At 36.9% G+C, this 25194-nt stretch overlaps 2 protein-coding genes across 2 annotated transcripts; both read right to left on the bottom strand.

The window, feature by feature from the left end:
* Window positions 1–1085: 1085 nt before the first annotated feature.
* Window positions 1086–23905, bottom strand: LOC106071522 (uncharacterized). Its single transcript, XM_056044188.1, has 7 exons — window positions 23741–23905; window positions 22537–22725; window positions 21752–21942; window positions 15327–15455; window positions 14674–14824; window positions 9674–13802; window positions 1086–1973 (listed from the first exon to the last, which is right to left on the bottom strand). The coding sequence occupies exons 2-6, from the start codon at window positions 22650–22652 to the stop codon at window positions 10541–10543; spliced, it is 3849 nt and encodes a 1282-aa protein (XP_055900163.1). The 5' UTR covers window positions 22653–22725; window positions 23741–23905; the 3' UTR covers window positions 1086–1973; window positions 9674–10540.
* Window positions 16268–19281, bottom strand: LOC129928707 (uncharacterized). Its single transcript, XM_056044189.1, has 2 exons — window positions 18005–19281; window positions 16268–17847 (listed from the first exon to the last, which is right to left on the bottom strand). The coding sequence occupies exons 1-2, from the start codon at window positions 19059–19061 to the stop codon at window positions 16907–16909; spliced, it is 1998 nt and encodes a 665-aa protein (XP_055900164.1). The 5' UTR covers window positions 19062–19281; the 3' UTR covers window positions 16268–16906.
* Window positions 23906–25194: the final 1289 nt, after the last annotated feature.

Below are 25194 nucleotides of genomic sequence, written 5' to 3'. Positions count from 1 at the left end.
GAAAATTTAATATTAAGCAACTGCAGGGGCCCCCAAAGAGGTCTAGCCCCCCCCCGGGCCCCCAAACGATGGGAATTCCTAGCTACCCCCCTGTGTATCAATAAAAAAGCGACAGAAATTCTGCTTCAACGTGCCCCCCCCCCCCAATTAAAAAAAAATTGTCACGGAACCAGACATTCTTGTGGATTACAAAAAAAACTAGCAAATGTAAAAATATTTGTCTATTTGGGAAGTACCAACTATATCAGTAAATACCAACCTAGATGAAGAGTAAGACGTCTGCGTGGCACGCGACAGTGCAGCGTCAGCAAGACGTCAAGAACAAGTCTGTTCACAGATTCTGGACTCAGCCCTTCAGAGTTTTTCTCTATTTTATTTTTTTGACTAATTTCCTGACATTGATTCCAATTATTCAAAAAGTTACAGCTCAAAATCGTATATATTTTTTGAGAAATCTTTTTCCAAAAGTTTGTAGCTATTTATAGTAATACGCAGCGTAGACGTCATACCTAATGTCAAAATCGACATTTGACTTTTCTATAACTCATTGTATGTGTTAATCAAATTATTTGGAAACTTTCATGGCTGTGGTACTATTCTAAGACATGCTTTGGTTTTAAGGAGAAACATTTGAACAGTAGAATTGGTTTGAACATAGTCCAGATTTTGAGATTTTACCGCAGTCACAGAGAGTATCCTCGCCTCATCGAAAAATAATTATAAGGGGCTATGTTGTTTCTTAGAGGAGAGTTGTTCCTGAGGAGAGCGTTTTTTTTTAAAAATAGGGTAGGCGTTGTTTTTTAGGGGAGCGTTGTTTCCCAGGAGAACGTTGTGTAAAGGAACGTTTTTGTTGGGGGATGGGGGCGTTGTTTTTTATGTGGAGCGTTGTTTCTTTGTGGGACTGTGTATTTGATAGGGGAGAGGGCGTGGTGCAGAAAAGTGTTCTCAAAGTTGTCACTGCAAGTGATATGAAAACAATCTAAAAAGTATTTTCCTGTATGTGAGAGTGCACAACCGCGTTGATATATAGATCTAGTAAATAACACAGACAACTCAACACACAAAAAAGTGAGATAAAACAACTGTACACGTAAACGAATATTGTTTATTGAAATTTTTATTCTCAAAACAAATAGTCAAGAATCAACATACACAATTGACTGTTTTTATATTCTCTTCAAATTTCGTAGATGAATATACACAAATTCATTGTTACGTTTGAACTTTTTTTCTTTTATAATAAATCTTTTTCTTTTTCTCATCGATACATACATCTACATGTCATTACATTTTTTTTTTATGTTAGCAATGTCAAATAAATGTTTATATTAGTAATGTCAACGGAATGTCATCAGCATGTCAAATTTGTTAAGCAACGTCATCTAAATGCCATCTGCAGATCAGTAATGTCATTAATATCCACGAAATGTCATCTAAATGCCATCTGCAGATCAATTACGCCAGTAATATCCCACTAAATGTCATCTAAATGTCACTTATATCAAGCTGTGTCAACTAAATGCCACGTCACAGGTCGTGACGTCAAAAATGTGAGGTGGCCACGAGCTACCTTCTAAACTGCCCATAGGTTGCGACGTCAGTGTTCAGTCCTTCTTACAACAATTGGTCTTGGTTTAACATTCTTCGAGGGCGCAGACGTCAACGAAAATGACAAGTCTACTTCATTGCCCAGAACATCACACAGAGGCATACACACACACACACACACACACACACATACATATATATATGACTATTTACAGTCATTTTGCTTCAAGAAAGATTTGCTATGTTAGTCTTAGTCTTGCTACTTGCATTTCTAAAAAATATTTATTCATTTGACCATATCATCCTATTTTAATTAACACTAGACAAAAAAAAATACAACAACTCCTTGATGACAGTAGGAGGCGATGCACAAGTCTTTCAGTACTTATCTCTTGACCAAACGAGCGATACACTCTCATAACAAACTGTAGAAAGACAGAAGTGAGCAAACAATAAGTGGGTGATTCAAAAAATGAAACAAAACGTATTTTATATAAGAATAATAGCAACGAAACAAATCTCTTTTTTTGTTTTGTTATGTCCACATTTATTTATTTTTTTTAATTTAGTAGACAGATTAACATTGTTCTACGTCAAACAGGAAACAGAACAAGAATGTCGCAAAGACTGCAGAGGGCGCAGTCGTCCAGAATGAATGTCTGACAATAGCTACCAAACACGTTCAACAGAAGTTTATGAATCACAGTAGAAAGTCTGTTTTCTTATTTAATACAGACGATGATATCCTACACGTAATGTATATAGTCATGCATGTTAACCACTGACTTAAATTTCCTGTCTGACTCAGGCAATCCATTCCATGATATGATCTAATAGCGCTAGGAAAAAAAAGGAGCATTTGTACAAATTTGTCCAAGCAGTTTTGATTAAAAGCTTTTTAATTTTTTTTCCCTTTTGTTTTTCTAAGTTTGAATGTGAGATTAAATTAAAAAAAACAACAACAAAAAACAAACAAGAAGCAACAACAAACAAACAAACAGCAACAACAAACAAACAAACAGCAACAACAAACAAACAAACAGCAACAACAAACAAACAGCAACAACAAACAAACAGCAACAACAAACAAACAAGAAGCAACAACAAACAAACAAACAGCAACAACAAACAAACAAACAGCAACAACAAACAAACAAACAGCAACAACAAACAAACAGCAACAACAAACAAACAAACAGCAACAACAAACAAACAAACAGCAACAACAAACAAACAAACAGCAACAACAAACAAACAGCAACAACAAACAAACAGCAACAACAAACAAACAAACAGCAACAACAAACAAACAAACAGCAACAACAAACAAACAAACAGCAACAACAAACAAGAAGCAACAACAAACAAACAAACAGCAACTACAAACAACAAACAAACAAACAGCAACAACAAACAAACAAACAGCAACAACAAACAATTAAACAAACAAACAGCAACAACAAACAAGAAGCAACAACAAACAGCAACAACAAACAAACAAACAAACAGCAACAACAAACAAACAAACAGCAACAACAAACAAACAAAACAACAAACAAAACAACAAACAAACAGCAACAACAAACAAACAAACAGCAACAACAAACAAACAAACAGCAACAACAAACAAACAAAACAACAAACAAAACAACAAACAAACAGCAACAACAAACAAACAAACAACAACAACAAACAAACAAACAGCAACAACAAACAAACAAACAGCAACAACAAACAAACAAACAGCAACAACAAACAAACAAAACAACAAACAAAACAACAAACAAACAGCAACAACAAACAAACAAACAGCAACAATGCCTTAGACAAACGACGCACACAAATTCGTCATAAGCCACACAGAACTAATTTCGGATCTACTTGTAGTCTGACTTCTAAAATCTTCTTTTTAAAACCACGGATCTCGATCTGATTACTCGATTAGGCTCCTATATTTGTGACGCTGAACTCATTATCCATGAACAGCGGCGGGTCCTATTAACAGTGTAAATGATCATGAACTATATACATTTATCCATACCCTTGACAGCTCGACAGTGTCAGTTTACAATTCAGTGGTACCCAAACTTTTTTGTCTCGTAGACCCCTTGCCACGTTTTCTGGTTTACGGTAGACCCCATGCTTAACTCATACTGCATTTCTGCATATTCGCCAACTCCATTTTTTAAAAACTTATTTCTAACTGTAGTGAGTCAAAGAATGAAAGAGTAATTTAAAGCTACATTCTAAGTTAGAGAGCTCTATCTTTTTTTTATTGATAAAAATTCAAATTTAAAGCTATTAAAATTAATATATACTACTTGGATCACCAAACACAATGGGAATGATTTTCACTTTCTTATTAGTTCATCATTCATTGCTACGGATATTATGTTTCATATAAGAATTAGTTGTTCTATGAGGTAGTCCTTCAAGCATTAAATATTAATTAATTTACTAATTTGTCTTAGGTATCATTGTCAAAGTTTTCGCAATTTTTTTTGCCTATTTCTTCATCTTTTACGTGTGGCTCCAATATTCGGACCGTGGAACTGTTTTCATTAACAGGAGAAGGGGCGAAGGCGAGTAACTGGCAATTAAAACTGTAAGGTTTAGGTAGGATAGACTCATCACCCTTTGGCTTGCAACCCACCTAGCAGAAGCAAAACTGAAATAAAATATCTGCTGCCTTGCAGCTATACGCAAAAAAAAAATAAGAAAATGTTTCATGGATCAACCCTGAGGAAAAATAAGGAGCCGGCGACCCTTAGTTTGAAGCACTCAGCGCTACACTCTGTGAGTGCATGTTATGCCGCTCGTCCAAAACTGAATATATCGTTTTCAAAGAATTACATAATGTGCCCTTGAACTGTATTGTTGCTTAAAGGAATTTGTGTAATAATATCAGATGTAGGTTTGTGTAAAACAGTTTTTAAAAATACTTCAACTGCTGGTAAAATCAATGTTTTATCTTTAGTGTTTTCCATATTTGGCTATAAGTAAAGAGATCTTGTAAGACGCTCACAAACCACCATCTTTTCTTATATCATGTTGAAGAGAGATTTTGTGGGTCTATTCTGAACTTTATCTTTGACAGTTCGATAGTTGTTCAAACCTTTATCTTTTTATCAGGGTGCCATCGTCTCAAATGATCCTCCATTGTTATTAGTTCATACCGACATAAAAAGTCACTTAAGCAACCGCTTGTTTGACAAGGACGGAATGAATCCCAATTTTAATTAATCAACGCTGTACAATCTACATTTCTTTTTGTTAAACATTAGTTACATGTAAATAAAATTAAGTTATTTGAATCAATATTGAAATTAAATACAACAATTTTTTTTTGTATTAGCAGGATAAATATATAAAGGTTAAGCCAAAGAGCAAATCATATATTCGTACTTGAAACAATTACATTAATTGGATTAGGAAATTACAGTCACGACCTTCTTGAATGAAACCCATGATTGTAGACCCCCGGGGACATCTCATAGACCCCTAATTTATATTTTCGCTTTGGTAGACTCCATGGAAGCCTTCATAGACCTCTGGGGGTCTACATAGACCACTTTGGGAATCACTGGTTTACATGATTGTCTAGCGGGTTACAAGTCCTCAAACAAAGTCTAAATTTAAAAATAATTTACACACAAAAAAATGGTGTTTTAAAAGAGATTGTGATGTGAGTGTGTTGTGGAGTGTGAGTTTCACTCTTGGGACCCAATCGTGTGCCTTCCCAGTTTTTAAATGGGCAGCCCATTACAGGTAAATGGAGGTCAAGGAACGAAGAGACAATTTAAAAGGTTTTGACTGCGGTTGTAATAACAGAATGACATAGTAACTGTAAGGATAGACTGAGTTACCTCTTTTTTTTTTCCTAGTGAAATTCCGTAGTGAGGGATTTTTTGTATACAGTATTGAAAAGATGACATTGCCAACAACACATAAGAAACTAACATAAGTTTACGGTTTACACAACAGTTCACGTTAAAATTGATCATAAACTGTCCAAACTTGACGATCACTGTGTAGTAGAGGACATAGTTATTGGGATTCTTTCTCTGTCTTTTTTTTTTTTTTAAAAAGGGAAACATTAGAATTTGCGCTATTCAGTTTTAGCTTTATCATCATAGGAATCCTTGGGCTTTATGCCTCTTTTCTTTGCCTCTTTTTTGGGCTTTATATGCCTCTTTTATGGGCCATCTTGCCTCTTTTGTGGGCTTTTTTTTTTTTTTTTTTTTTTTTTAAATATGTTTTTATTTGTAAGTTACCATAATTCACAAGTATTAAATCATAAACAATTGAAAAGTGATTAACCTAAAAATATAATAACAGTAATAGAAATATTATTTAATATCAAAGACATACTACCTAACCAATGAACCCCTTAAAGACAGAAAAATGATACAAGTATACTCTACTCCAGAAGAATCAACCCAATATCAGATATCCCTGACCCCCAACACCCTATTTCTGAAAAACTACATGAGCATTATACAGGTATATGAAAATCAAACTAGATGATTCTCTACCCTAAAGTCCATTATTTTTCTAAATGTTAATTCCAAGTGATTAGGATCAAACACCTTATTATTATGTAGACATTTGAGCCAGGTAGCCCAAACAAGATTCCTGTATTCGGAAACAATAATCAAGTTAAAGTTATGTATCATTTTATTTTTTAGTTTTGGCAGCTTGTTTAAAATAATAGACAAGTTAACATTTACATAATTGCCACAGTTTGCTTCCAATAGGTCCATTACAGTACTTCTAACTTGAAGGAATAATGGACATTCCAAATACATGTGTTTTTCGTTATCAGTATTTTCAAGGTGGCATAATATACATTCACGGTCATTTGCCCGTCTTCTAACCATAGGGGTCATCAGAAAGATAAGTCTATAACTGATCTCTCTAGCTTTTGGTGGGATATGTTTACTGTGTAGGTTTATGAATGTGTCCTTGAATTATGTCACCCCAAGAACTCTCCCCCACTTAATCCTATTCACTAGGCTTTCCTGTAACAGCTTTTTAAGTGTTGTGTATGATTCTTTAGTTTTGTTGTGTATTAAATGTTCATTACCAGGTAAAACTCTTGAAATAGATCTGTAAAATGGATGAGTGACTGTACCAAAATAGTGAGGAGTATCATTGTGTATTGGAAGAAGACTACTTAATCTTAAACCATAGCTTTATTTTAGAAACAGTTACATTCTTTACCGTCAACAAAAAGATCTAAATTAATGAAAATATATAAAAACTAAATTGGGTAACAGATTCCCTTTCAATTTTGTGAATATTTTGAAAGAAGAAACCAATTTTTATTTGAATAAATACAAAATGCAAGTCAATAATAAGACCTGACTTGACTACCAATATATTAATCTGATATTACAATTAAAAATACAATTTTGATTTATACAGCATGTCTATTTTTTTAGCGTTCATTACATATAAGATAAGATAATTTTTATTTGTCTAATCAAATGGATATTCAGTTTGACTACAATTGGCCACCTCAGCGTAACTAATGTAACAATAACAATATAGATGCAAATACGAACAACATTCACACACTAAATATATACACTCTCATAACCAGCGCTTTATGAAATAGACTTCTATGTACTTCTGGTTGCATTAAAAGTAGGGCTAAATAACAAGCCACAAAGCTTCAAGCTAAATGTTTGATTCTCATAGCTAAATGTAGTGACACAGAGCTAACCGTTATGAGACTCAGAGCTAAATGTTATAGCTCAGAGCTAAATGTTATGAGTCTCATTGCTAAGGCAAAGCAAGATCCATTTAAGCATAAACTTCCAAAGACCAAGATAAGACCTGACTAAGACCATAAATAAAATGACTAGATCGACACATGAAATTCGTAGGATGTAACTGTCTTCTCTTTTAAAGTAACGTCTGTAATTTATAAGATAAAAGATTGACCTTATCTTCGTTGACTTAGAATACAATGATTAAATTTGGTTCTTTTGTTTCGTATCTCAATCATAAAAGAGTAACATACCTGGTGGAGTTTTTTTTAGTCTTCCTTGCTCACAGTGTTACTGTATAGAAAGTTAAATTCGATACGTATAGCCAATATATTAGTTGCCAGGCCCACACTTCGCAATGTCATCATGACCCATTCCGAAAGTGCAGGTGTTGTCACAACACGAGATTTAAACCTACCACAGTTGACCTCGTTACCTCACAATGTTAGACCAGGAACAAATGTCAACGACTGTGTGATGTGAGCATCCTGGATCCACAGAGGCTACAAAACTGACCACCTGGCTATGCTGTACAGACTGGTCAAGTCTCGTGGACACTGTGGTCAACAAGGGCTCCCCGCTCTCACCCCTTAGCACCTGATGGAAGGTGACGGCGGGGTTGCTGCGAGAACGGTTCGCCCCTGTCGGCCGGGATTGAAAGAAGGCACGGCTCGCTGTTTCTTAGACTTAGCGAGTGCCGGCCCCTGACAGTCCGGTGAGTTTGTTCCCGAGACACGAACATCCCGAGAGGTAACGAAGTAAGCAACTTAATGGGAGGTTTATTTTACGCAGTGACAACACCCACTTCCAGTCCACCTGTTTAGAAAACATGGCGGCTAAACGAAGTGGGAGCCTTGAGACAGCTAGCTACTGTCCCGTCAATGAGCTGGTTGGAGTTCTAGCAATGGCTTATATAGACGAGCCACGGAGGCATTAGCAAGATACTATAAATAGACGCAACACACATTGAAAGAAACTATTGGTAGATAGTAAAACGTATGTAGGTCAGCCTGGTTAACCCGTCGGAAGAGGGGAGTCGGCTTGTTAGCGTGCCAAATCGATAAAAAAATATTTAGTGCAAGTATTCCCTAACTTGTTTCACAGTACCCTTAAGTCTTAAATTCGGCTTTACCAATGTATTCCATATTGGATAATTTTAAATCATTCTCAAACAGTTGTACTTATTTACAAGATAGACTTATATTTAAGTTTAAGTATAAAGTCAATAATGGCAATACTGTTATTATTCTTATTTGTAGGCCTATATTTACAGGTAGAAGCTTACTTTATCAATGAAACACTGCAACAGATGAAACAACTGCTAGATTTACCTGGAAAGTTTTCTAGAGATGAATAGTTCTATGATAAAAGTTGGATTATAATTATTGATGTTTCTGCAGCCACGCACGCGCGCGAGTAGCGAAAAAAAAAAGGGGGGTGGGGAGGTTGTAATCCCTATAAACATGCCCATTATGGCCCAATATCAGTTTTGATTAGGGTTATCCACCATTGCCCTAATTGCAGCCTTAAATAGCCCCATCTGGGCCCTAATGGGAGCGGGTACCGTTTGCACATTGGTGTCATTAGGGCCCCATTAGGGGCAACCCTAATCGTGCCAATATCGGCCCAGAATTGGTAAAACCACTTCCGGATTCATTAGGTGGTCAGGCAAAAACGATACTAAAGATGGGCCTAACGCAGCCTAAGAAATGCCAATGCCTAATCCATATTAGCTGTGCGTCTAGCTTAGATGCAAGAAACCAATTATTCATGAAATACGAACCATTTTTTTTTAATGCCCTGACTCAGAAAACTGTGACATACCGTATTCATGCTACGACACGTCTGGAAGTTGTCTACTATACATGTATTGATAATTTGAACAAAGTTTAAATTAATAAGGCACTAACTTCTGACAGCTTAGGGGTGCAGATTTATTTATTACGTAAACACGGAGTTGCAAAATATGTAGGTCGCAGTTGGGGCTGCAAAGCCACGAAAAAAAAAACTGCATTCCTCACTTAGCTTCGCACTTCAAGACAAACCTTATCCACATTCATTTATTGTTTTAACACCATATTGTGGATTATTTTTTAAACACCATTATCATGTTTCACGGCATTAATTATGTTTGAATATTTCACCGCTTTTTAATGTTTGAATACTTAACCGTTATTAGTAGTTGGAATATTTCACCGAATTTAAAAATGACATATAAAGTCTGTCTTTCTATTAAGAATAGCATAAGCGCAGCTTAATTTTGTTTTGAAATATGTCATTTAATTTACCATGTCATATGGTATCATGGGACTGTGTACAGCGTCTATAACAATTTACATTCCATTTCTTACCATTATTTTTTTATGCAATCTCAAAGAACATAATGTGTCAGATGAAAAGTCCAAGAGAAAATGAAGTCCACAAAACGATAGGTCCTGACGCGGTTACATTGTGCGCTCTGTACAGAAGACATTTAAATGCGTTTTCCGTGCAAGACGGAGGTCAGCTGATTGTGGGAGAGGGGGGGGGGGAAATGGGAATGTTTGTCAAAGTAGTGGCAATGTTAGGCCAATATAGTGGGAGTGTCACCGTAGGATGCAAATGTCCAAGGACAGAGTAGCGTGGCTGGGAAATTTAATCCACTGGGCTACCTAATAAGGGGATGGGTTCAAGGCCCGGCATGAGTTGAGTCTACCTTCCCCCAGTTACTTCTCCTCTCTACCCCGACTGGCAAAATTATGTATCTATATGCCAATTATAGGTTATCACGTTGACCATGTTATAAGCGTAAGAATTGGGTTATAGAAAAGGTGATTGTATCATTTCTTAATTTTCTAAAGTAAGTAAAAATATGCTGATGAGATACGTCTCTAAAGTCACTATAGATAAGCTGATAAGAAACATTTTAAAGTAACCAAATATAAGCTACAAAGTTGTTTCTAAAGTTACTATAGATAAGCTGATAAGAAACATTTTAAAGTAACTAAATATAAGCTAATAAGATAAGTTTCTAAAGTTACTATAGATAAGCTGATGAGAAAAATTTATAAGTAACTAAAGATAAGCTGATAAGATAAGTTTCTAAAGATAAGATGATAAAATATGTTTCTAAAGTTACTATAGATAAGCTGATAAGAAAAGTTTATAAAGATAAGCTGATATTCCAGGAGGTACATTACAGGGATGAGAAAATGTGATGATTTCAAAACTTTTGTTTCCTATTCATCGTCCTCTTCTTCTTCCTCAGCCCCGACATTGAAGGCGTTGATGTAGTCGATGGCGTAAAGGAAGGTCTCGAGCGTCCCGTTCAGGAGAATGTTGAAAATAGCCATCCCGAGCAGTCCGTAGATGGCAGTGAACAGCAGCATGTGCTCCTCTGGGAGGATGTCCCCGAACCCTGTGGTGGACAGCGTGACGTAGATGAAGTAGACCCAGTTGAGGAACTTATTCTCAGCCTCCTTTGAGAAGTTGAAGTAGACGAGGGAGCCCGCGAGGATGTACATGATCACAAAGAAGTACAGGACGGAGAGGGGAAGGTGGCTCTCGTCCTCTTTCTTCGTGGCCTCCACTTCCGGCTCTGCCTCGTCGTCGTCTGCGTCGTCTATGTCATCGTCTGTGTACTCAGAGTAGTCCATGCTCATGTCAGACATGGAGAGAGACGCGTCGTCGTCGTCATCCCCTCGGCCGAAGAAGTCGGCGTAGTTAATGTTCTGGTCGGCACTCTGGTTGAGGTCGCCCTCTCTGAGGCGACATTCCTGTCTAGAGCTTCTTCCCGTTCGGTAGCGACTATCTCGTCTGGAGCTTCTTCCCTCTCGGTAGCGGTTATCTTGTCTGGAGCTTCTTCCCTCTCGGTAGCGACTATCTTGTCTGGAGCTTCTTCCCTCTTGGGAGCGACTATCTTGTCTGGAGCTTCTTCCCTCTCGGTAGCGACTATCTTGTCTGGAGCTTCTTCCCTCTTGGGAGCGACTTTGTCTGGAGCTTCTTCCCTCTCGGGAGCGACTTTGTCTGGAGCTTCTTCCCTCTCGGGAGCGACTTTGTCTGGAGCTTCTTCCCTCTCGGGAGCGACTTTGTCTTGAGCTTCTTCCCTCTCGGGAGCGACACTCCTGTCTTAACCTTTTTTCATCTTGATAGCGACTTTCTTTACCGTGGCCACTCCTACCATGGACCAGTGCACTCTGTTTTGTTAGTTTACTCTCTGGCTTATTGTCTTGCATTCCAGCATCTTTGGCATTAGGATTCAGTCTGGCGTGAAGTGTAACAAAGTCCGACATTTGATTTAGATCTCTTACCAGTCTTGAGACTGTTTTAGCTGCTTCTTTGGTACCTGCTGCATGACTTTGACTAGGTAAGTTGGGATAGCGTCCAGTAGTGACATTTCTCATTGTATTAGGCATTTCACAAAAAGTGAAATCTGAAAGGTTGCTGTTAAGCTGAATATACTTTGAAGGCACGGGGAAATTACTGTCACCAGATAGATCTGTAGTTTTAGGTGGGACTTTCATTCTAATGTCTTTTGAGAAAGAGTTATCGTTTAAGCAACCTGTCTTAGCATGTACACTGCTCATTGTCTTGCAGACAGTTCCACAGTCTCTGAGCGATTGGGAATGACATTTAAGATTGTACATTATTTTCTTGTTGCTTGTACTATCATAGACTGCATCTACCTCACTGTTTTGAAGAGCTTCTTTAGTTTTAGTTTCATTTATGACAGGATGCTTAGATTTGATGGCTTCATTATCTCCTTGAGCATCATGGTTATTTACAGGCTGAAGTGTTACTGAATCCAACAGTTTAGCAGGAAAGTCTTGAGAGACTATTCTCTTGGCAGGCTTGACTTGTTCTAAGTTTTTGTTAATATAATGAATGCTTGGCTTATTATTCCAGTCATTTTTCTTCTGGGTATTATGCCTAATCTTTACAGCATTATTTCCCCTCTGTCTACCCGAACTATACGACTGGGAGCTTATCTTGTCATCTAATCTGCTGCCAACCTCTACTAGCAAGCTTTCTGCATGGCTGAGTCTACTGCTGGCTTCATCAAAACGGCTACTTTTCTTGGAGCTACATTCCTTAACGGCACTACTCGAATCATTTTCACTACTTTTGCTTCCAGTGTCTCCCACAGAGTGACTTTGTTTCCCGACATGTTTTGTCTGAGAAGGAGTTACTTGCTGACTAGAGTCATGACTTCCTTCGACTTTTAATCCAGTTTCACGAGACACTTTTTCCCAACGAGTGAGTCTTTTCTTTTTACCAGCTTTGCCTGGAATAAGTTCCAGTCTTTCTACTTCCAAAACTTTTCTGAAAATGAGAGCCAGTTTTTTGGTCTTAGAGTCTAAAGTCTCATGCTGTTCTAATCTGCTTTGGGATAATGTATTTATGCCATCGTCTTCTGATGGCTGTTTTAATTGATCGTTTAATACATTCTCGTTCATTAAACAGTCTTTCGTCGACAACAGTCCAGACTTATCCATTAATGTTTTGTAGGCGTCTTCCAATGTATTTACTGCATTCGATACTGTACAATCAACTTGTTCATTAGAACTTGACCCACTTTTGTCCTCAGTATTTGTTATGTATTTACCTTCTTTATTTTCCAGTACTACTTTAGCCGAATCACCTTGAATGTTGTTACTGTCCAGACAATCTTTCTCAACGCAGCTCACTTCGTTTTTTAAATCAATATCTTCTTGATTAAATACATCGGGCAATTTTGGTTCAGTGACACATTCTGACTTTTTCTTCTTTGAAGTTTGAATGTTGTTCATCCGGTTTGTTAATTTTGTTTTTTCCACATTTTCAGAGATAATTGTATCAGTCGGTTCAGTTGCCTGGGCTTCTTTAACGTCTGGTGATGATGATTGTCCAGATTGCACAGTCAGCTCTTCCATGTCTGTTGCCGAGGATAAAGTTACAGCAAAACTGCTGCCTTTTCCTATTTCGGGGTCGCCTGTCATTTCAGCAGTCGACGCAACTGTAAATTGTGTCTCCTCTGAAAAGAACCTTGTGAAAATCCTCCAAGGAACACCGACAAGCTCAGAACAGAGTTTCAGCTCTGAAAAAGCCAAGGAGTCTATTTCCTGAACCAGCTGTATGGCATCTTCCTGGCACAAAATCCTTTTGTGAGGCAATAATTTCGGCAGCACGTGTTCAAATTCTATTGGCCCATTCTTCAACGCCATGTCCAGCATAAAGTTCACTGTAGACTCTGCACTTTTTAAGTAACTGGTCTGACTGTAAATATCTTCAGACAGATGCTGAAGTTTCCCATCCAGTTTTTGACGGATTCGAAGGCAATCAAGCTTTTCCTTTTCTGTTAGCTCAGCACTTTGTAAGGGGAAATTCCAATCTGAAAAGGCGTTGGCGTTACTTTCACTTTGATCTCTCCACCTGTTGTCATTATCATCATCATCATCCTCATCCTCATCTTCATCTGTTTTTTTATTTATGCCGACCACACGTGAAGCTACTGAGAATGTCCTGAGAGAGAAACAAAAATAGAATTAGCCAACTGTTAGTCAGAAGAAGGGTTATCGTTTGTGATAAATTTCCATACGGATAATAAAGATTATTATTATTATTATTATTATTTATTTTTTTTTAAATTATCCTATCTAAAAAATTCAGATTTAGGCTAATATTGAAGAACATTATGCAACAATAAATCAACATTTGGTGCAAGAATGTGAAAGGATCCTAAGATTCATGTAAAATCAGTTATCAACAAAGAACTCACCCATGGATGAGTCTCCATAACCTCAAAAGACTCACCCATGGATACGTCTCCATAACCTAAAAAGACTCAACCATGGATAAGTCTCCATAACCTCACAAAAGACTCACCCATGGATAAGTCTCCATAACCTCACAAAAGACTCACCCATGGATAAGCCTCTAAAACCTCAAAAGACTCACACGTGGATAAGTCTCTATAACCTCAAAAGACTCACCATGGATAAGTCTCCATAACCTCAAAAAGACTCACCCATTGATAACTCTGCATGATCTTAAACAAAAACTCACCCATGGATAAGTCTCTAAAACCTCAAAAGACTCACACATGGATAAGTCTCTATAACCTCAAAAGACTCACCCATGGATAAGTCTCTAAAACCTCAAAAGACTCACCCATTGATAAGTTTCCATGATCTAAAAAAAACTCACCCATGGATAAGACTCCATAACCTCAAAAGACTCACCCATGGATAACTTTGCATGATCTCAAACAAAAACTCACCCATGGATAAGTCTCCATGACCTCAAACAAAAACTCACCCATGGATAAGTCTCCATGACCTCAAACAAAAACTCACCCATGGATAAGTCTCCATGACCTCAAACAAAAACTCACCCATGGATAAGTCTCCATAGCCTCAAGTTAAAAGCAGCCACCATGTTCCCTGTGTCTGTACTGAGTGCAAATAGAAGCGGGATACCAAAGATTCCGTACACAATTGTCACCATTTTGCCATTGTCAGTGCCAGGGACAATGTTACCCCAACCTAACAGCAGGACAAGACAACAATATGTCACTGAAGAAATAGATCGAGAATAATGTAGTTCAATGTAATAAAGTTAAAGGGCAGAGTGGTCACGTGGTATGTGTATCTGACTGTTATAGGGATGTTTCAGGGTTCGAATCCTGCCCGTTGCTGTCCTTGCAGGAAGTCTGGACAAGGACTAATAATCTTCATGTCTGATGGAGTGTCTGATGGAATGTCTGGTGAAATGTCTGGTAGGATTTCTGATGCTCTGACGTTTTTACTGGATAAACGAAACCTTAATTGTATTTAAGGTGAACATTTCTTGTGAAGACCTACAGGCTTGATCTAATCAAGTTCAAAGACTTACCATCAATGAAACTCTAATATTATCACATTAATTTGACTGTAATATCTAGTATCTCTAGTGTGTATAGCTATTGAATGATATCTATCATTCTTATAAGTGTTCCAATCAGTGTCAATTATCTAAAATGTTCGATTACCTACAGTAGTTGATTACCTATAGTGGTTATCACTGAGTAGCTGTAAATGATAGCGCCCAGGGGCGTCCACAGTTTGGTTTGACCAGTGGCGTTACTGCCTGACTCATCGTTGATATTCAGTACGGCTCTCTTTCTATAGAAGTCAGCTGAAAAAAAAAAGTAATCCTATATTGGTATTTTAAAAAATTATAATGATGAGCTGCAATGAAATCATGATTAGTAACATAAAATAAGACATGTCTACACTCCTCCATCATTCATGCTGTGCTGAATGAATTTGCTTCAATCTTGCACCATGATGCTGTCAGCAAGAATCAGTTCTGGCCAAGTTTGTGGTTACTTCAGGTTAAAAGTGGCATTTCTACTTCTGCTGCCGATGTTGGGTGGTCAGTCATGGTCATTGCGATTCTCTACTCTTGGACATACAGTTTGGTTTGAGAATTGCTAAATGCAAATACTGTTTATTGAATCGGAGAAGAATCACAAAAAAAAAAATTTGGCTTAAGAATAACATATTTTAATAAGTCAAAAAGAAATGTTAAAAATATTTTTAAAATATCCAAGAAATGATACACAAGACAGAATTAATTTTAACAACAGATCCACAGAAATTAAAACTAACTTTACATTTATGTCATATGCTCAGTTTCAAAATACGAACGTCTTTTCAATACCTTCTCAAATAGTCTCGATTACGGTTATTGTTAAACAGTTATTTCCCTTGGACTGCCTTTGACTGTGGTGTAGTCGTGAGACTAAATGTGACGATACACAAGATGGGGAGGGGTTGGATGAAGTTGACCTATTTTATTACGTAACAAAGTTTTGTTTCAAAAACTTATATTTAAGGGGAGGTATCCCTGAAAATCTTATTTTTCTTATTTCTGAAGCTAGGCCTTTGAAATTTGTTATGGTAACATATAATGATATTCTAAAATAAATAATGCTAAAAAAAAAGTTGTTTGAATGATGGTTGCCATGGTAACGGCGGCCATATTGTTTATTGTATACAAATTAAAACTCTGAATTTTGTAAAAACTATTGATCAAAATTACATGAAATTGAATTTAAAGATAAGAGAAAAGGATCCTCTAAATTGGTACAACGTCAGAATTAAAGATTTAAGTATGTTTTTTTTTTTTTACAAATTTTTGAATTTTTAGTTATATTTTAGGCATAAAAAACAGGATAAATATTAATTAAAATTACTTTAAAAAAAAAAGTAAATAAAAGTTTGAAAAAAACTCATTGTACGAGTAAAGTAAATGATGTCCTTAAGAAGTGTTTCAAATTTCATTGAAATCTATCAAGTAGTTTAGGAGAAATTCCTAGTAAGGCATAATGATATGTGCAAAAAGTAACATTTTGAGAAAAATGAGTTTAAAGTATAGATTTGAAAACTTAGAAAAAAGTATTAAAAAGTTTCAAAAAAATTCATTATACAAGTAAGGTATATCATGTCTAGAACAAGTGTTTCAAATTTCATTAAAATCAAACAATTAGTTTAGGAGAAATCATGTGTACAGCTAAATGACCTACGTGAAATTTATATTTGTTGATTTCTGAAAAAAGAAGAAAAAAGCAGAAAAAAAAACAGCTAAAACTGTCCTGCTTCATAAGTAGGTCCCTCTGCATCTCTTAACTCAAGTTCCCTTCGAGCTTTTGCATCTTTCCTCATCTGGAGTCGTCTCATGACCACTTTACTTTTTTTATACGCCGACCCACTTAATCGTTGATTCTGTCGACTCAAACCAAGACGATGGGCATGAAACGTGTTTTTGCAGAACAGAATATTTTTCATTATTTTTGAAGCAGCAAATCCAAAGTTAAAGTCATAAATAGAGGATATCACTGAAAATGTTACCTTGTTCCAAGAAGAAAATTTCTTTTTATCACAAGTACTCCAAATCTTGGAATGCAAAGACTCGTTGGCGTTTTGGGTAGCACCTAGCAAACAACGTTGTAAGAGGGCTGGCTCGGAGAGGCGTTTATATATTGGTTTTAAGTGGTCAGCTAGTAGCTTATAATTTAGAGGAGTGCAGAGAAGCTTGCTATGTGGACCAGGAGTCTCATTTTTAGCAACAGCAGCATTGTAGAAGCACCACGAGCCAGATCCAGTTGGACACAATTGATGTTTCGGTGATTTGTCAGTTGACAAGCAATGATAAAGAGATGCCATTATAGCTTTCTGCATATCAGAAACATTTTTATGCTTTCTAATGGCTCTAGAGTAATAAAGTGTTAACTTTTTTATAGTGTTTTGAGTTAGTTTACCATGCCCTTTGCCTCCAAGAGAAGTACCTTTTTTGCTACAATCAGCAACTAAATTTCGAAGTGCAGATCCCATCCTTTTACCAACATGGTTGACACATTCTTCTTTTACTATGGGAATGTCACCATAAGGTTTAAGTTCAGTTACTCTTTTGAAAGATTTAGCATCTCCATCAGATAACATTGATGTGTAGCGAAGCTTAAATTTTGTAACTGACCTCAGCCATAATACCTCTGCGGCATGTGTTTCCATCATAGCTGATGAACCTGTAAATATAAAGAAAATCAAACAGTTTAGAAACTTGTTAATATTATTTAGTGAATCTACAAAAAAAGCAAAGCTAATAAAAATTTAGCGAAGAGAATTTAAAAACTATACACAAAGACTTGATAGAAGTGTAAATTATATTTAATAGACCCTCACCTGTGTAGTTGATTTCACAAAAAGGCTTGTGTGTTTCAAACCATTCTGAATACTGTGATGGGGATTTTTCTTTAATCTTTCTGCCAGTGGTTTGACAGACCAAACAAAATGTTGAAACTATGTGGAAATCCAAAACATATCCTGTTAACACATCAACAACACATCCAATTCCAATATGTGAAGTGTGTCCTCTGGTTAGCCACGAGCCATCATATGAGACATCAATATCAATGATATCTTCTTCGTTTATAGAAACTCCACTTTCCTCCGCATGCTTTCGACGAATAAGGTCAACAGTTTTAAGTTCTAGGGCCTGTCGGATATCATCACCTTTATTGTAAATTAGTTTAGTAATATTTAGAAAGTTTTTTTTACACATTCCAGGTATGTCTAAATGTTCACACAGTTTGTTAAATGTGTAGGAACCTAATCCACATAAGATTGATGATAGAACTGCAGAATTGTTAACAGAATATCTTTTATTTTCTTTAGAATAACCTGATGTATGGTTGCTACTTACAACTGTCCTGCATGTTTCACAGTTAATGCTAAGTTTAACAGACAGGCCTTTGCGACATTTTTCATCAGAATTTAATTTTAATGAAGACTTATTGCAGCCAGGACAAAGTAAAGGCTGTATAAGGGCCTGAAGTTGGTCAAATTCAACTATTGTTCTGTTAGTGTGTGGAGTGGTGGATATTAAATTATCAACATCTAATTTGGGAATGTCAATAATTTTACTTTTACTCCTGGTATTGAGATCTAAATGAAGTTTACTAGACTTAGATCTAGATGCCAATGCCTCACTTTTATTGGCTTCGGTAGACACATTCTCAATTTCAACTGCTGCCGTAATATTATGTCCAGAAGATGAATCAGATCTAGATCTAGTAGGGCTAGGTGTTGATGAAGATATAGATCTAGAACTTGTTGTGGAAGTACCAGATTTATCTAGATCGACTAGAGTCTTAGATTTACCAGTAACTCTTTCTAGATCTAATTTGCGACTCATTCGAGCTTGCTTCAATTGAGCTAGCCTTTTGTTGAGTCTAGCCATTTATAAAAAACAAGGTGAAGCAGATCTAGAATATTTGATTAATAAAAAAAGAAATATATATACTGTAACTGTTGAATAAATAAGAAAATGCACACATGAACAGAAAAGAAAGTCAACGTGTAGACTTCGCCATTGAAATAAAGTCTATTATCGATAGTCGGAAATAACAAAAGTAGTTACGGGGATTCCGACCACGGGGGCAAAATCAACCAATGGCGTTTCTTTATTTATTAGCAAGGCTAAAAATAAATCTAATTTGCTTCAAAAGTTGACCGAAGATTTCCGATCATTACCGAAATTGAATGAAACATAGAGCGAAAACGAGGCGTCTTTATAAAACTAGAGATCGTGAGGAAAAAAACCATACCAAACATCGATAGTCAAACAATGATTTGCTTATAATAGAGATGGCGTAACCAAGGGCCATTTTTGTACTTTTCAAGAAATTTTATAAAAATTTTGTCTCATAGGCCTTACAAAAACAACATAAAACATGTTTTAGACACAGATTTAAGCAATAAAAATGATTGTAATGTAATGAAAAATGGTTGATCTACTTAATTATGTTATTAGTTAAAAATCGATATCCTAGACCTAAAACTCGATTTTCTCTAGGGATACCTCCCCTTAAAGTACTTTTTTTTTCCAATTTTTAAAATGCAGAGGTTTCAGAGAGAGAGAGAGTAACAGACGTTCAACAGAGTGTGTGTGGTGCCCCATCAGTCCAAAAGACTAAATGACAGGCGATGGTATCACACACCTTATCATATCCTTGACTCTCGGAACAGAACCTACTGAAGTGGCTAACATTTAAACATATTTTCTGTTTATATTATCCCCCATTACACACCGAAGATAATAAGTTCAACTTTGATCTAACCAAAAATCTAAATATTGCTAATGGCATCCAAAAAAATGAAAGGTTACTACACTAAGAAAGATAATCGCGTCAATTTACATCTATTTTTCCGACCTTATTACTTCCCTTCGTTTGTGGCGAAAAGCTCAAGCAAGGTAGCAGAGAGCAGCTCTTGTTTGCTTTATTAGCAAAAAAAGTTCCCCTTTCAGACCTTACGATCTATATATAGTTCGTCCATCGTGGTTCGATGATGACCAATGTGTCATCCAGAGGGCTGAGGGCTTTGCACTGGAGTTTTATGCCTCCTCATGTGGCTGCTGAGACCTATGTGAGCCCGGAATATTCGGCCGCACACTGGGCAGGTTATTCCAGCTGGAGCTAGTGTCGTTTGCCTTGCTTTTCTTTTCTGGCGTTTTTCTCCTGCCAGCGTGGTTCTTTTTTCCTCAGCAACCTGTGCGCCAGTTTTCACAGCGCGACGCCATGATGCTCTGTCATGTGCCTCTGTCTCCCGGGTGGATGGGTCTATGCTGAACGCCTTCAGAGAAGCTTTGAGGGTGTCCCTGAAGCGCTTTCTTTGACCACCTTGCGAGCGCTTACCTTCGCTTAGTTGGCCCTACAAGAGTCGTTTAGGGATGCGGTGGTCTTCCATTCTTAAGATCTAAAGGTCATCTGGTTCTAGGGCTCACGATTAATGAAGATGCCATGTGGCCAATACAGCGATTAACACCGCCTTTCCTTTCCACAACTAATGTCAGGTACTCTTTAGATCTGCGTGGACTCCCAAAGATTACAACTTTAAAAATCCCAGTCTTCACTCGGAACCACGGCTCGGAAGCCAAGCGAATTTACCGCTTATCCACAGCGCCTCTTTAACTCTGACAGTTTCAAAAGATGAACAGCAGATTCTAGATATCTAGCTGGCGAATAATGAACTGTAAACAAATGTCTCATTTAGACATCACTAAAGTAAAGTTCCCCTTTCAGACCTTGTGGTCTATAGGGCAGATGATGTAAAGGTCATCTGTTTCTGTGGCCTACGGTTAACGAAGGTGGCATGTAGCCAGCACAACGACCAACAGCCTTTACTTTTCCCCAACTAATGACAGATACCCATTAGAGTTTGGTAGACTCAGAGGCCCCCGAAGATCCCAGCCAATCTTCAGGATTCAAAACCTGGACCCCTAGTTTGAAAGCAAAGCGCTTTACCGCTCAGCCACCGCGCATCACTACTTCATGAATATACCTTTCCTTCTACATTAATGTCCAACTCGTTGTGACAAAATTTATTTAAAAGATCTAGCTTTTCGTTATCTGGAACATATTTTATTTGAGATGTTTGATTATTTGGTTTGAATACGAGATAAGGCGTTTCCCAAAGTCTCCATTATACGTACTACAGTAAATAGTACTATGTTGGTAGTTCTTCCACTTTGGGTAAGTCCTCATACACCCCTCAAAGATCTTGTTTCGGTGTGTCCGAGTTCAAGTTTGTTTGTTTTAATGTTTCGGATGTACCATTAGATCTAAAGTTATTAATTCCTATACCTCATGAAAAATGACGGCGAACGGCATCAAGCATGGTATAACCTCGGGACAAACAAACGCCAGAGCGCATACCACAGAAACAGGAAGTTGGGATAACTTTAAAAAAAATTATCAGAGTTAATCAAACTTCATATTTGAAGTCTAGAAATATTAAACATTTAAATGATGACAAATATAAAGAAATTGAAAAAGTCCTTTAAAACAAGGCTCTGTTGTTGTTTTTTAAACAACAAAAGAAAAAAAAAGCACAAATAAGAGTATTTCTCTGTTAGGATTAAAAACTGACCCAGTTTCTCCTCATAGTCAGCTAGAAGTATGCTCGCATTCCTCTTGACGTCATTCACCCCATCCTTTGATGTGGTGGTGACAGTTGGGGTTGTCTTAGCAGCCCTCTCCAGGGCGTCAAGCTGCTGGATCAGATAGATTCTCTTGTCTGCCAAGTCGCTCACCAACTGGGCTTCGTTGGGGGATTCCAGTCTGCATAAACATAAAAGAAATATGAACCAAACATACATATAGAAGACATATGAACCAGACATACATATAGAAGACATATGAACCAGACATACATATAGAAGACATATGAACCAGACATACATATAGAAGACATATGAACCAAACATACATATAGAAGACATATGAACCAAACATACATATAGAAGACATATGAACCAAACATACATATAGAAGACTAATGAACTAAATATAAACATAGAAGATATATGAATGAAACATACATATAGAAGGCATATGAACCAGACATACATAAAGAAGACACATGAACTATACATACACATAGAATACATACGAACCAGACATACATATAGAAGACACATGAACTAGACATACATATAGAAGACACATGAACTAGACATACATATAGAAGACGAATGAACCAGACATGCATATAGAAGACATATGAACCAAACATACATATAGAAGACATGAACCAGACAAACATATAGAAGACATATGAACCAGACAAACATATAGAAGACATATGAACCAGACAAACATATAGAAGACATATGAACCAAACATACATATAGAAGACATAGGAACCAAACATACATATAGAAGACATATGAACCAAACAGCAGGTAGCCGAGGTTGAGGAGAAAAAGTCCTGTAGTCGATGTTATAATTTGGATGATGAGTCCAAGGCAGTCTCGTAATGGGTTTACCATCTTTCAATAGTCTCACTCGTCTCACTAGTTTCACTTATTTCAGTCTAAACTGTGTGTTGGTCCAAACTTTCAGCTGAAATGATATTTAATAGGTTAATAAATGTATGCTAAACAATTATCTTTTGAATTTTTTTTTTACATTGAGACTAATCCAGATGTTTATAAGTGGAAGTTATCTTAGCAGGGCCTGCCTTAGATAAATGGAGGCACTTAATGAAATGAATTTGGTGTCCTCCCCCCCCCCCTAAAAAAAAATGAATTTAAAAAAAAAAGCTAAAGAAGAAAAATACGTTATCAATTTATTTAATATCTAATGTACTCCAGCAATAAAATCGGGGACAAGTTTCCCTAATTCTTCTTGGGGGCCTAGTTGGCTTAGGCCTATGGGCCGGCCCTGATCTTAGATTTCATAGCGAATAAAGACAACTCTGCGCGAGTCGTGTGTCGAACCTCGAGCCCCCTATGATAGATAGCCAAGCCAGGCCTAAGCGTACTTCGCCACGCGTACCAATTTGTTGTTTGACCAAAAAATAAAAATACACTTAACAGTCTAGACCTAAATTAAAAAAAAAAAAACGAGTCGTTCAAATAGTCTGTGTAAGTTTTACACCTTTTGAAAGTAATTACGTACTAGCTGCAGGGAGAGCCTTGGCCTTGGGGTGGCATCAAGCAGTGTTTAAACTCGTGACCCAGAAACGATTGGCCATAATGCAGGCCACAAAAACAGACTACTTAACATTTTTTATTTATTTATTATTTATCTACGTCTGAAGATAAGTTAAAGTTTAATGTGCTTTTTTAAATTAGACCAAGCTCTAACTCTAATGTAGCTCTAGACCTATATAATCTAGGGGTAGAATCAATAATTAATTATAATCAATGAGAATACAAATAAGTAGATCTCAACCTTAGTTATCAAACAATGTAATCCAGCCCCATTTCACGCCACAGTAAAGTCCAGAAAGTCTAAATCTAGACCAGATATAGACCAGATATAGATCAAAATGGATACAATTCTGTATCAAATCTATATCTATATCTAGATTCAGGTCTTGGTGATTAAAAACATAAAATCAATAAATGTAAACCTCTGTTGTGGGTCTCTTGACACTAGTCACTATGCGACAAAGTCAGGAGTCCATTTTCCACAGAATCTAGATCTAGATTAAAGAGAAATTAATGAACAAACTGGAACCAGGCATCTAGGTCTACATCCAGACCTATGTCTATATCTATAAAGAATCTAGATCTAAAAGTCTACCTAGAATGAAATCTACATCTCTAGTAGTTAGTAGTCTAAGTAGATAAATGAATGTGAATGCGTAGCTAGATCTATATTTAAAGAATCTAGATAGATTTACCTAGAATGAAATCTACATCTCTATATCTATGTGTAGATCTTTAAAGAATCTAGATCTACCTAAAATGAAATCTACATCTCTAGAATAGATCTAGATCTAGAAATAGATCTAGGTGTCCAGACCTCCAGATAAAACATGTTAGAGTCTAGTTCTAGATTCTAGTCTAAATCACAAATGCCAAGAAACTTCAGCTCTTCGACTAAATCAATCTCTAACTGAAGAGCGGCAGAACTTCCTTTATCATGCATATTAATCAATGGCTTAAACTTTACCAAGCTGATTCAGGCAACCATTTCCATTCTCTAATGGCACTGGGGAAGACGGAGCACTTTTATGAATTTGTTCTAGCGTATAAAATAAGAAATGTGCCTCTATCTTTGTGTCTTTCTGAGTATTTCATAAGGTTTTGTTTTTTTCCATTGAGCATACATATAAATAATTATTATAAGTATAAGTGAAGTTCCCCTTTCAGACCTTGCGATCTATAGGGCTGTTGGTGTTAAGTCATCTGTCTCGTTAGCCACGGTAAACGAGCAGGGTGTCATGGGGCCGGCACAACGACCAACTTCCTTTACTTTCAATCATTATCATGTGAATTTCGTCGTAGAGGTGCTGTGACAGTTCGTAGTGCTGCTGTGACAGTTCGTAGTGCTGCTGTGACAGTTCGTAGAGCTTCTGTGACAGTTCCTAGGGTTGCTTTTACAGTTCGTAGGATTGCTTTGATAGTTCGTAGCTTTGCAGTGACGGTTCGTAGTGGTGCTGTGACAGTTCGTAGTGGTGTTGTGACAGTTCGTAGTGCTGCTGTGTGAGTTCTTAGTGGTGATGTGACAGCTCGTAGTGCTGCTGTGACAATTCGTAGTGGTGCTGTGACTGTTCGTAGTGGTGCTGTGACAGTTTGTAGGGGTGCTGTGACTGTTCATAGTGGTGCTGTGACAGTTTGTACGGGTTCTGTGACATTTCGCGTAACCAAATCCCATTTTTCCCGGTCAGCAGCAATTCTTAGCAGGAAATCGAGAGAGAGGCCGGTCCAAACATTATATATATATATATTATCAACTCACTCTGTCTTTTTGTCTGTCTGGTAAAAAGTTTGCACACGTTATTTCTGTCACATCTAATTTCGAATCAAGGCGAAATTTTGCAATTATTTCTTTCCCATGCAAACCAAAGAATAAAAAAAA

Source organism: Biomphalaria glabrata, chromosome 10 (assembly GCF_947242115.1).
Source record: "Biomphalaria glabrata chromosome 10, xgBioGlab47.1, whole genome shotgun sequence".
Lineage (NCBI taxonomy): Eukaryota > Metazoa > Mollusca > Gastropoda > Planorbidae > Biomphalaria > Biomphalaria glabrata.
This window is presented reverse-complemented; position numbering and strand designations above follow the sequence as displayed.

Bases quoted from the DNA above. Each gene is read 5' to 3' on its own strand.
- LOC129928707 (XM_056044189.1), bottom strand. From the start codon at position 19,061: ATGGCTAGACTCAACAAAAGGCTAGCTCAATTGAAGCAAGCTCGAATG. The intron at 17,848-18,004 runs GTGAGGGTCTAT...TTATATTTACAG, and splicing joins TTGTGAAATCAACTACACAG to GTTCATCAGCTATGATGGAA.
- LOC106071522 (XM_056044188.1), bottom strand. From the start codon at position 22,652: ATGGTAAACCCATTACGAGACTGCCTTGGACTCATCATCCAAATTATA. The intron at 15,456-21,751 runs GTCAGTTTTTAA...TTTTTTTTTCAG, and splicing joins TGACTATGAGGAGAAACTGG to CTGACTTCTATAGAAAGAGA. The intron at 13,803-14,673 runs GTGAGTTTTTGT...TTTCTCTCTCAG, and splicing joins CTATGGAGACTTATCCATGG to GACATTCTCAGTAGCTTCAC.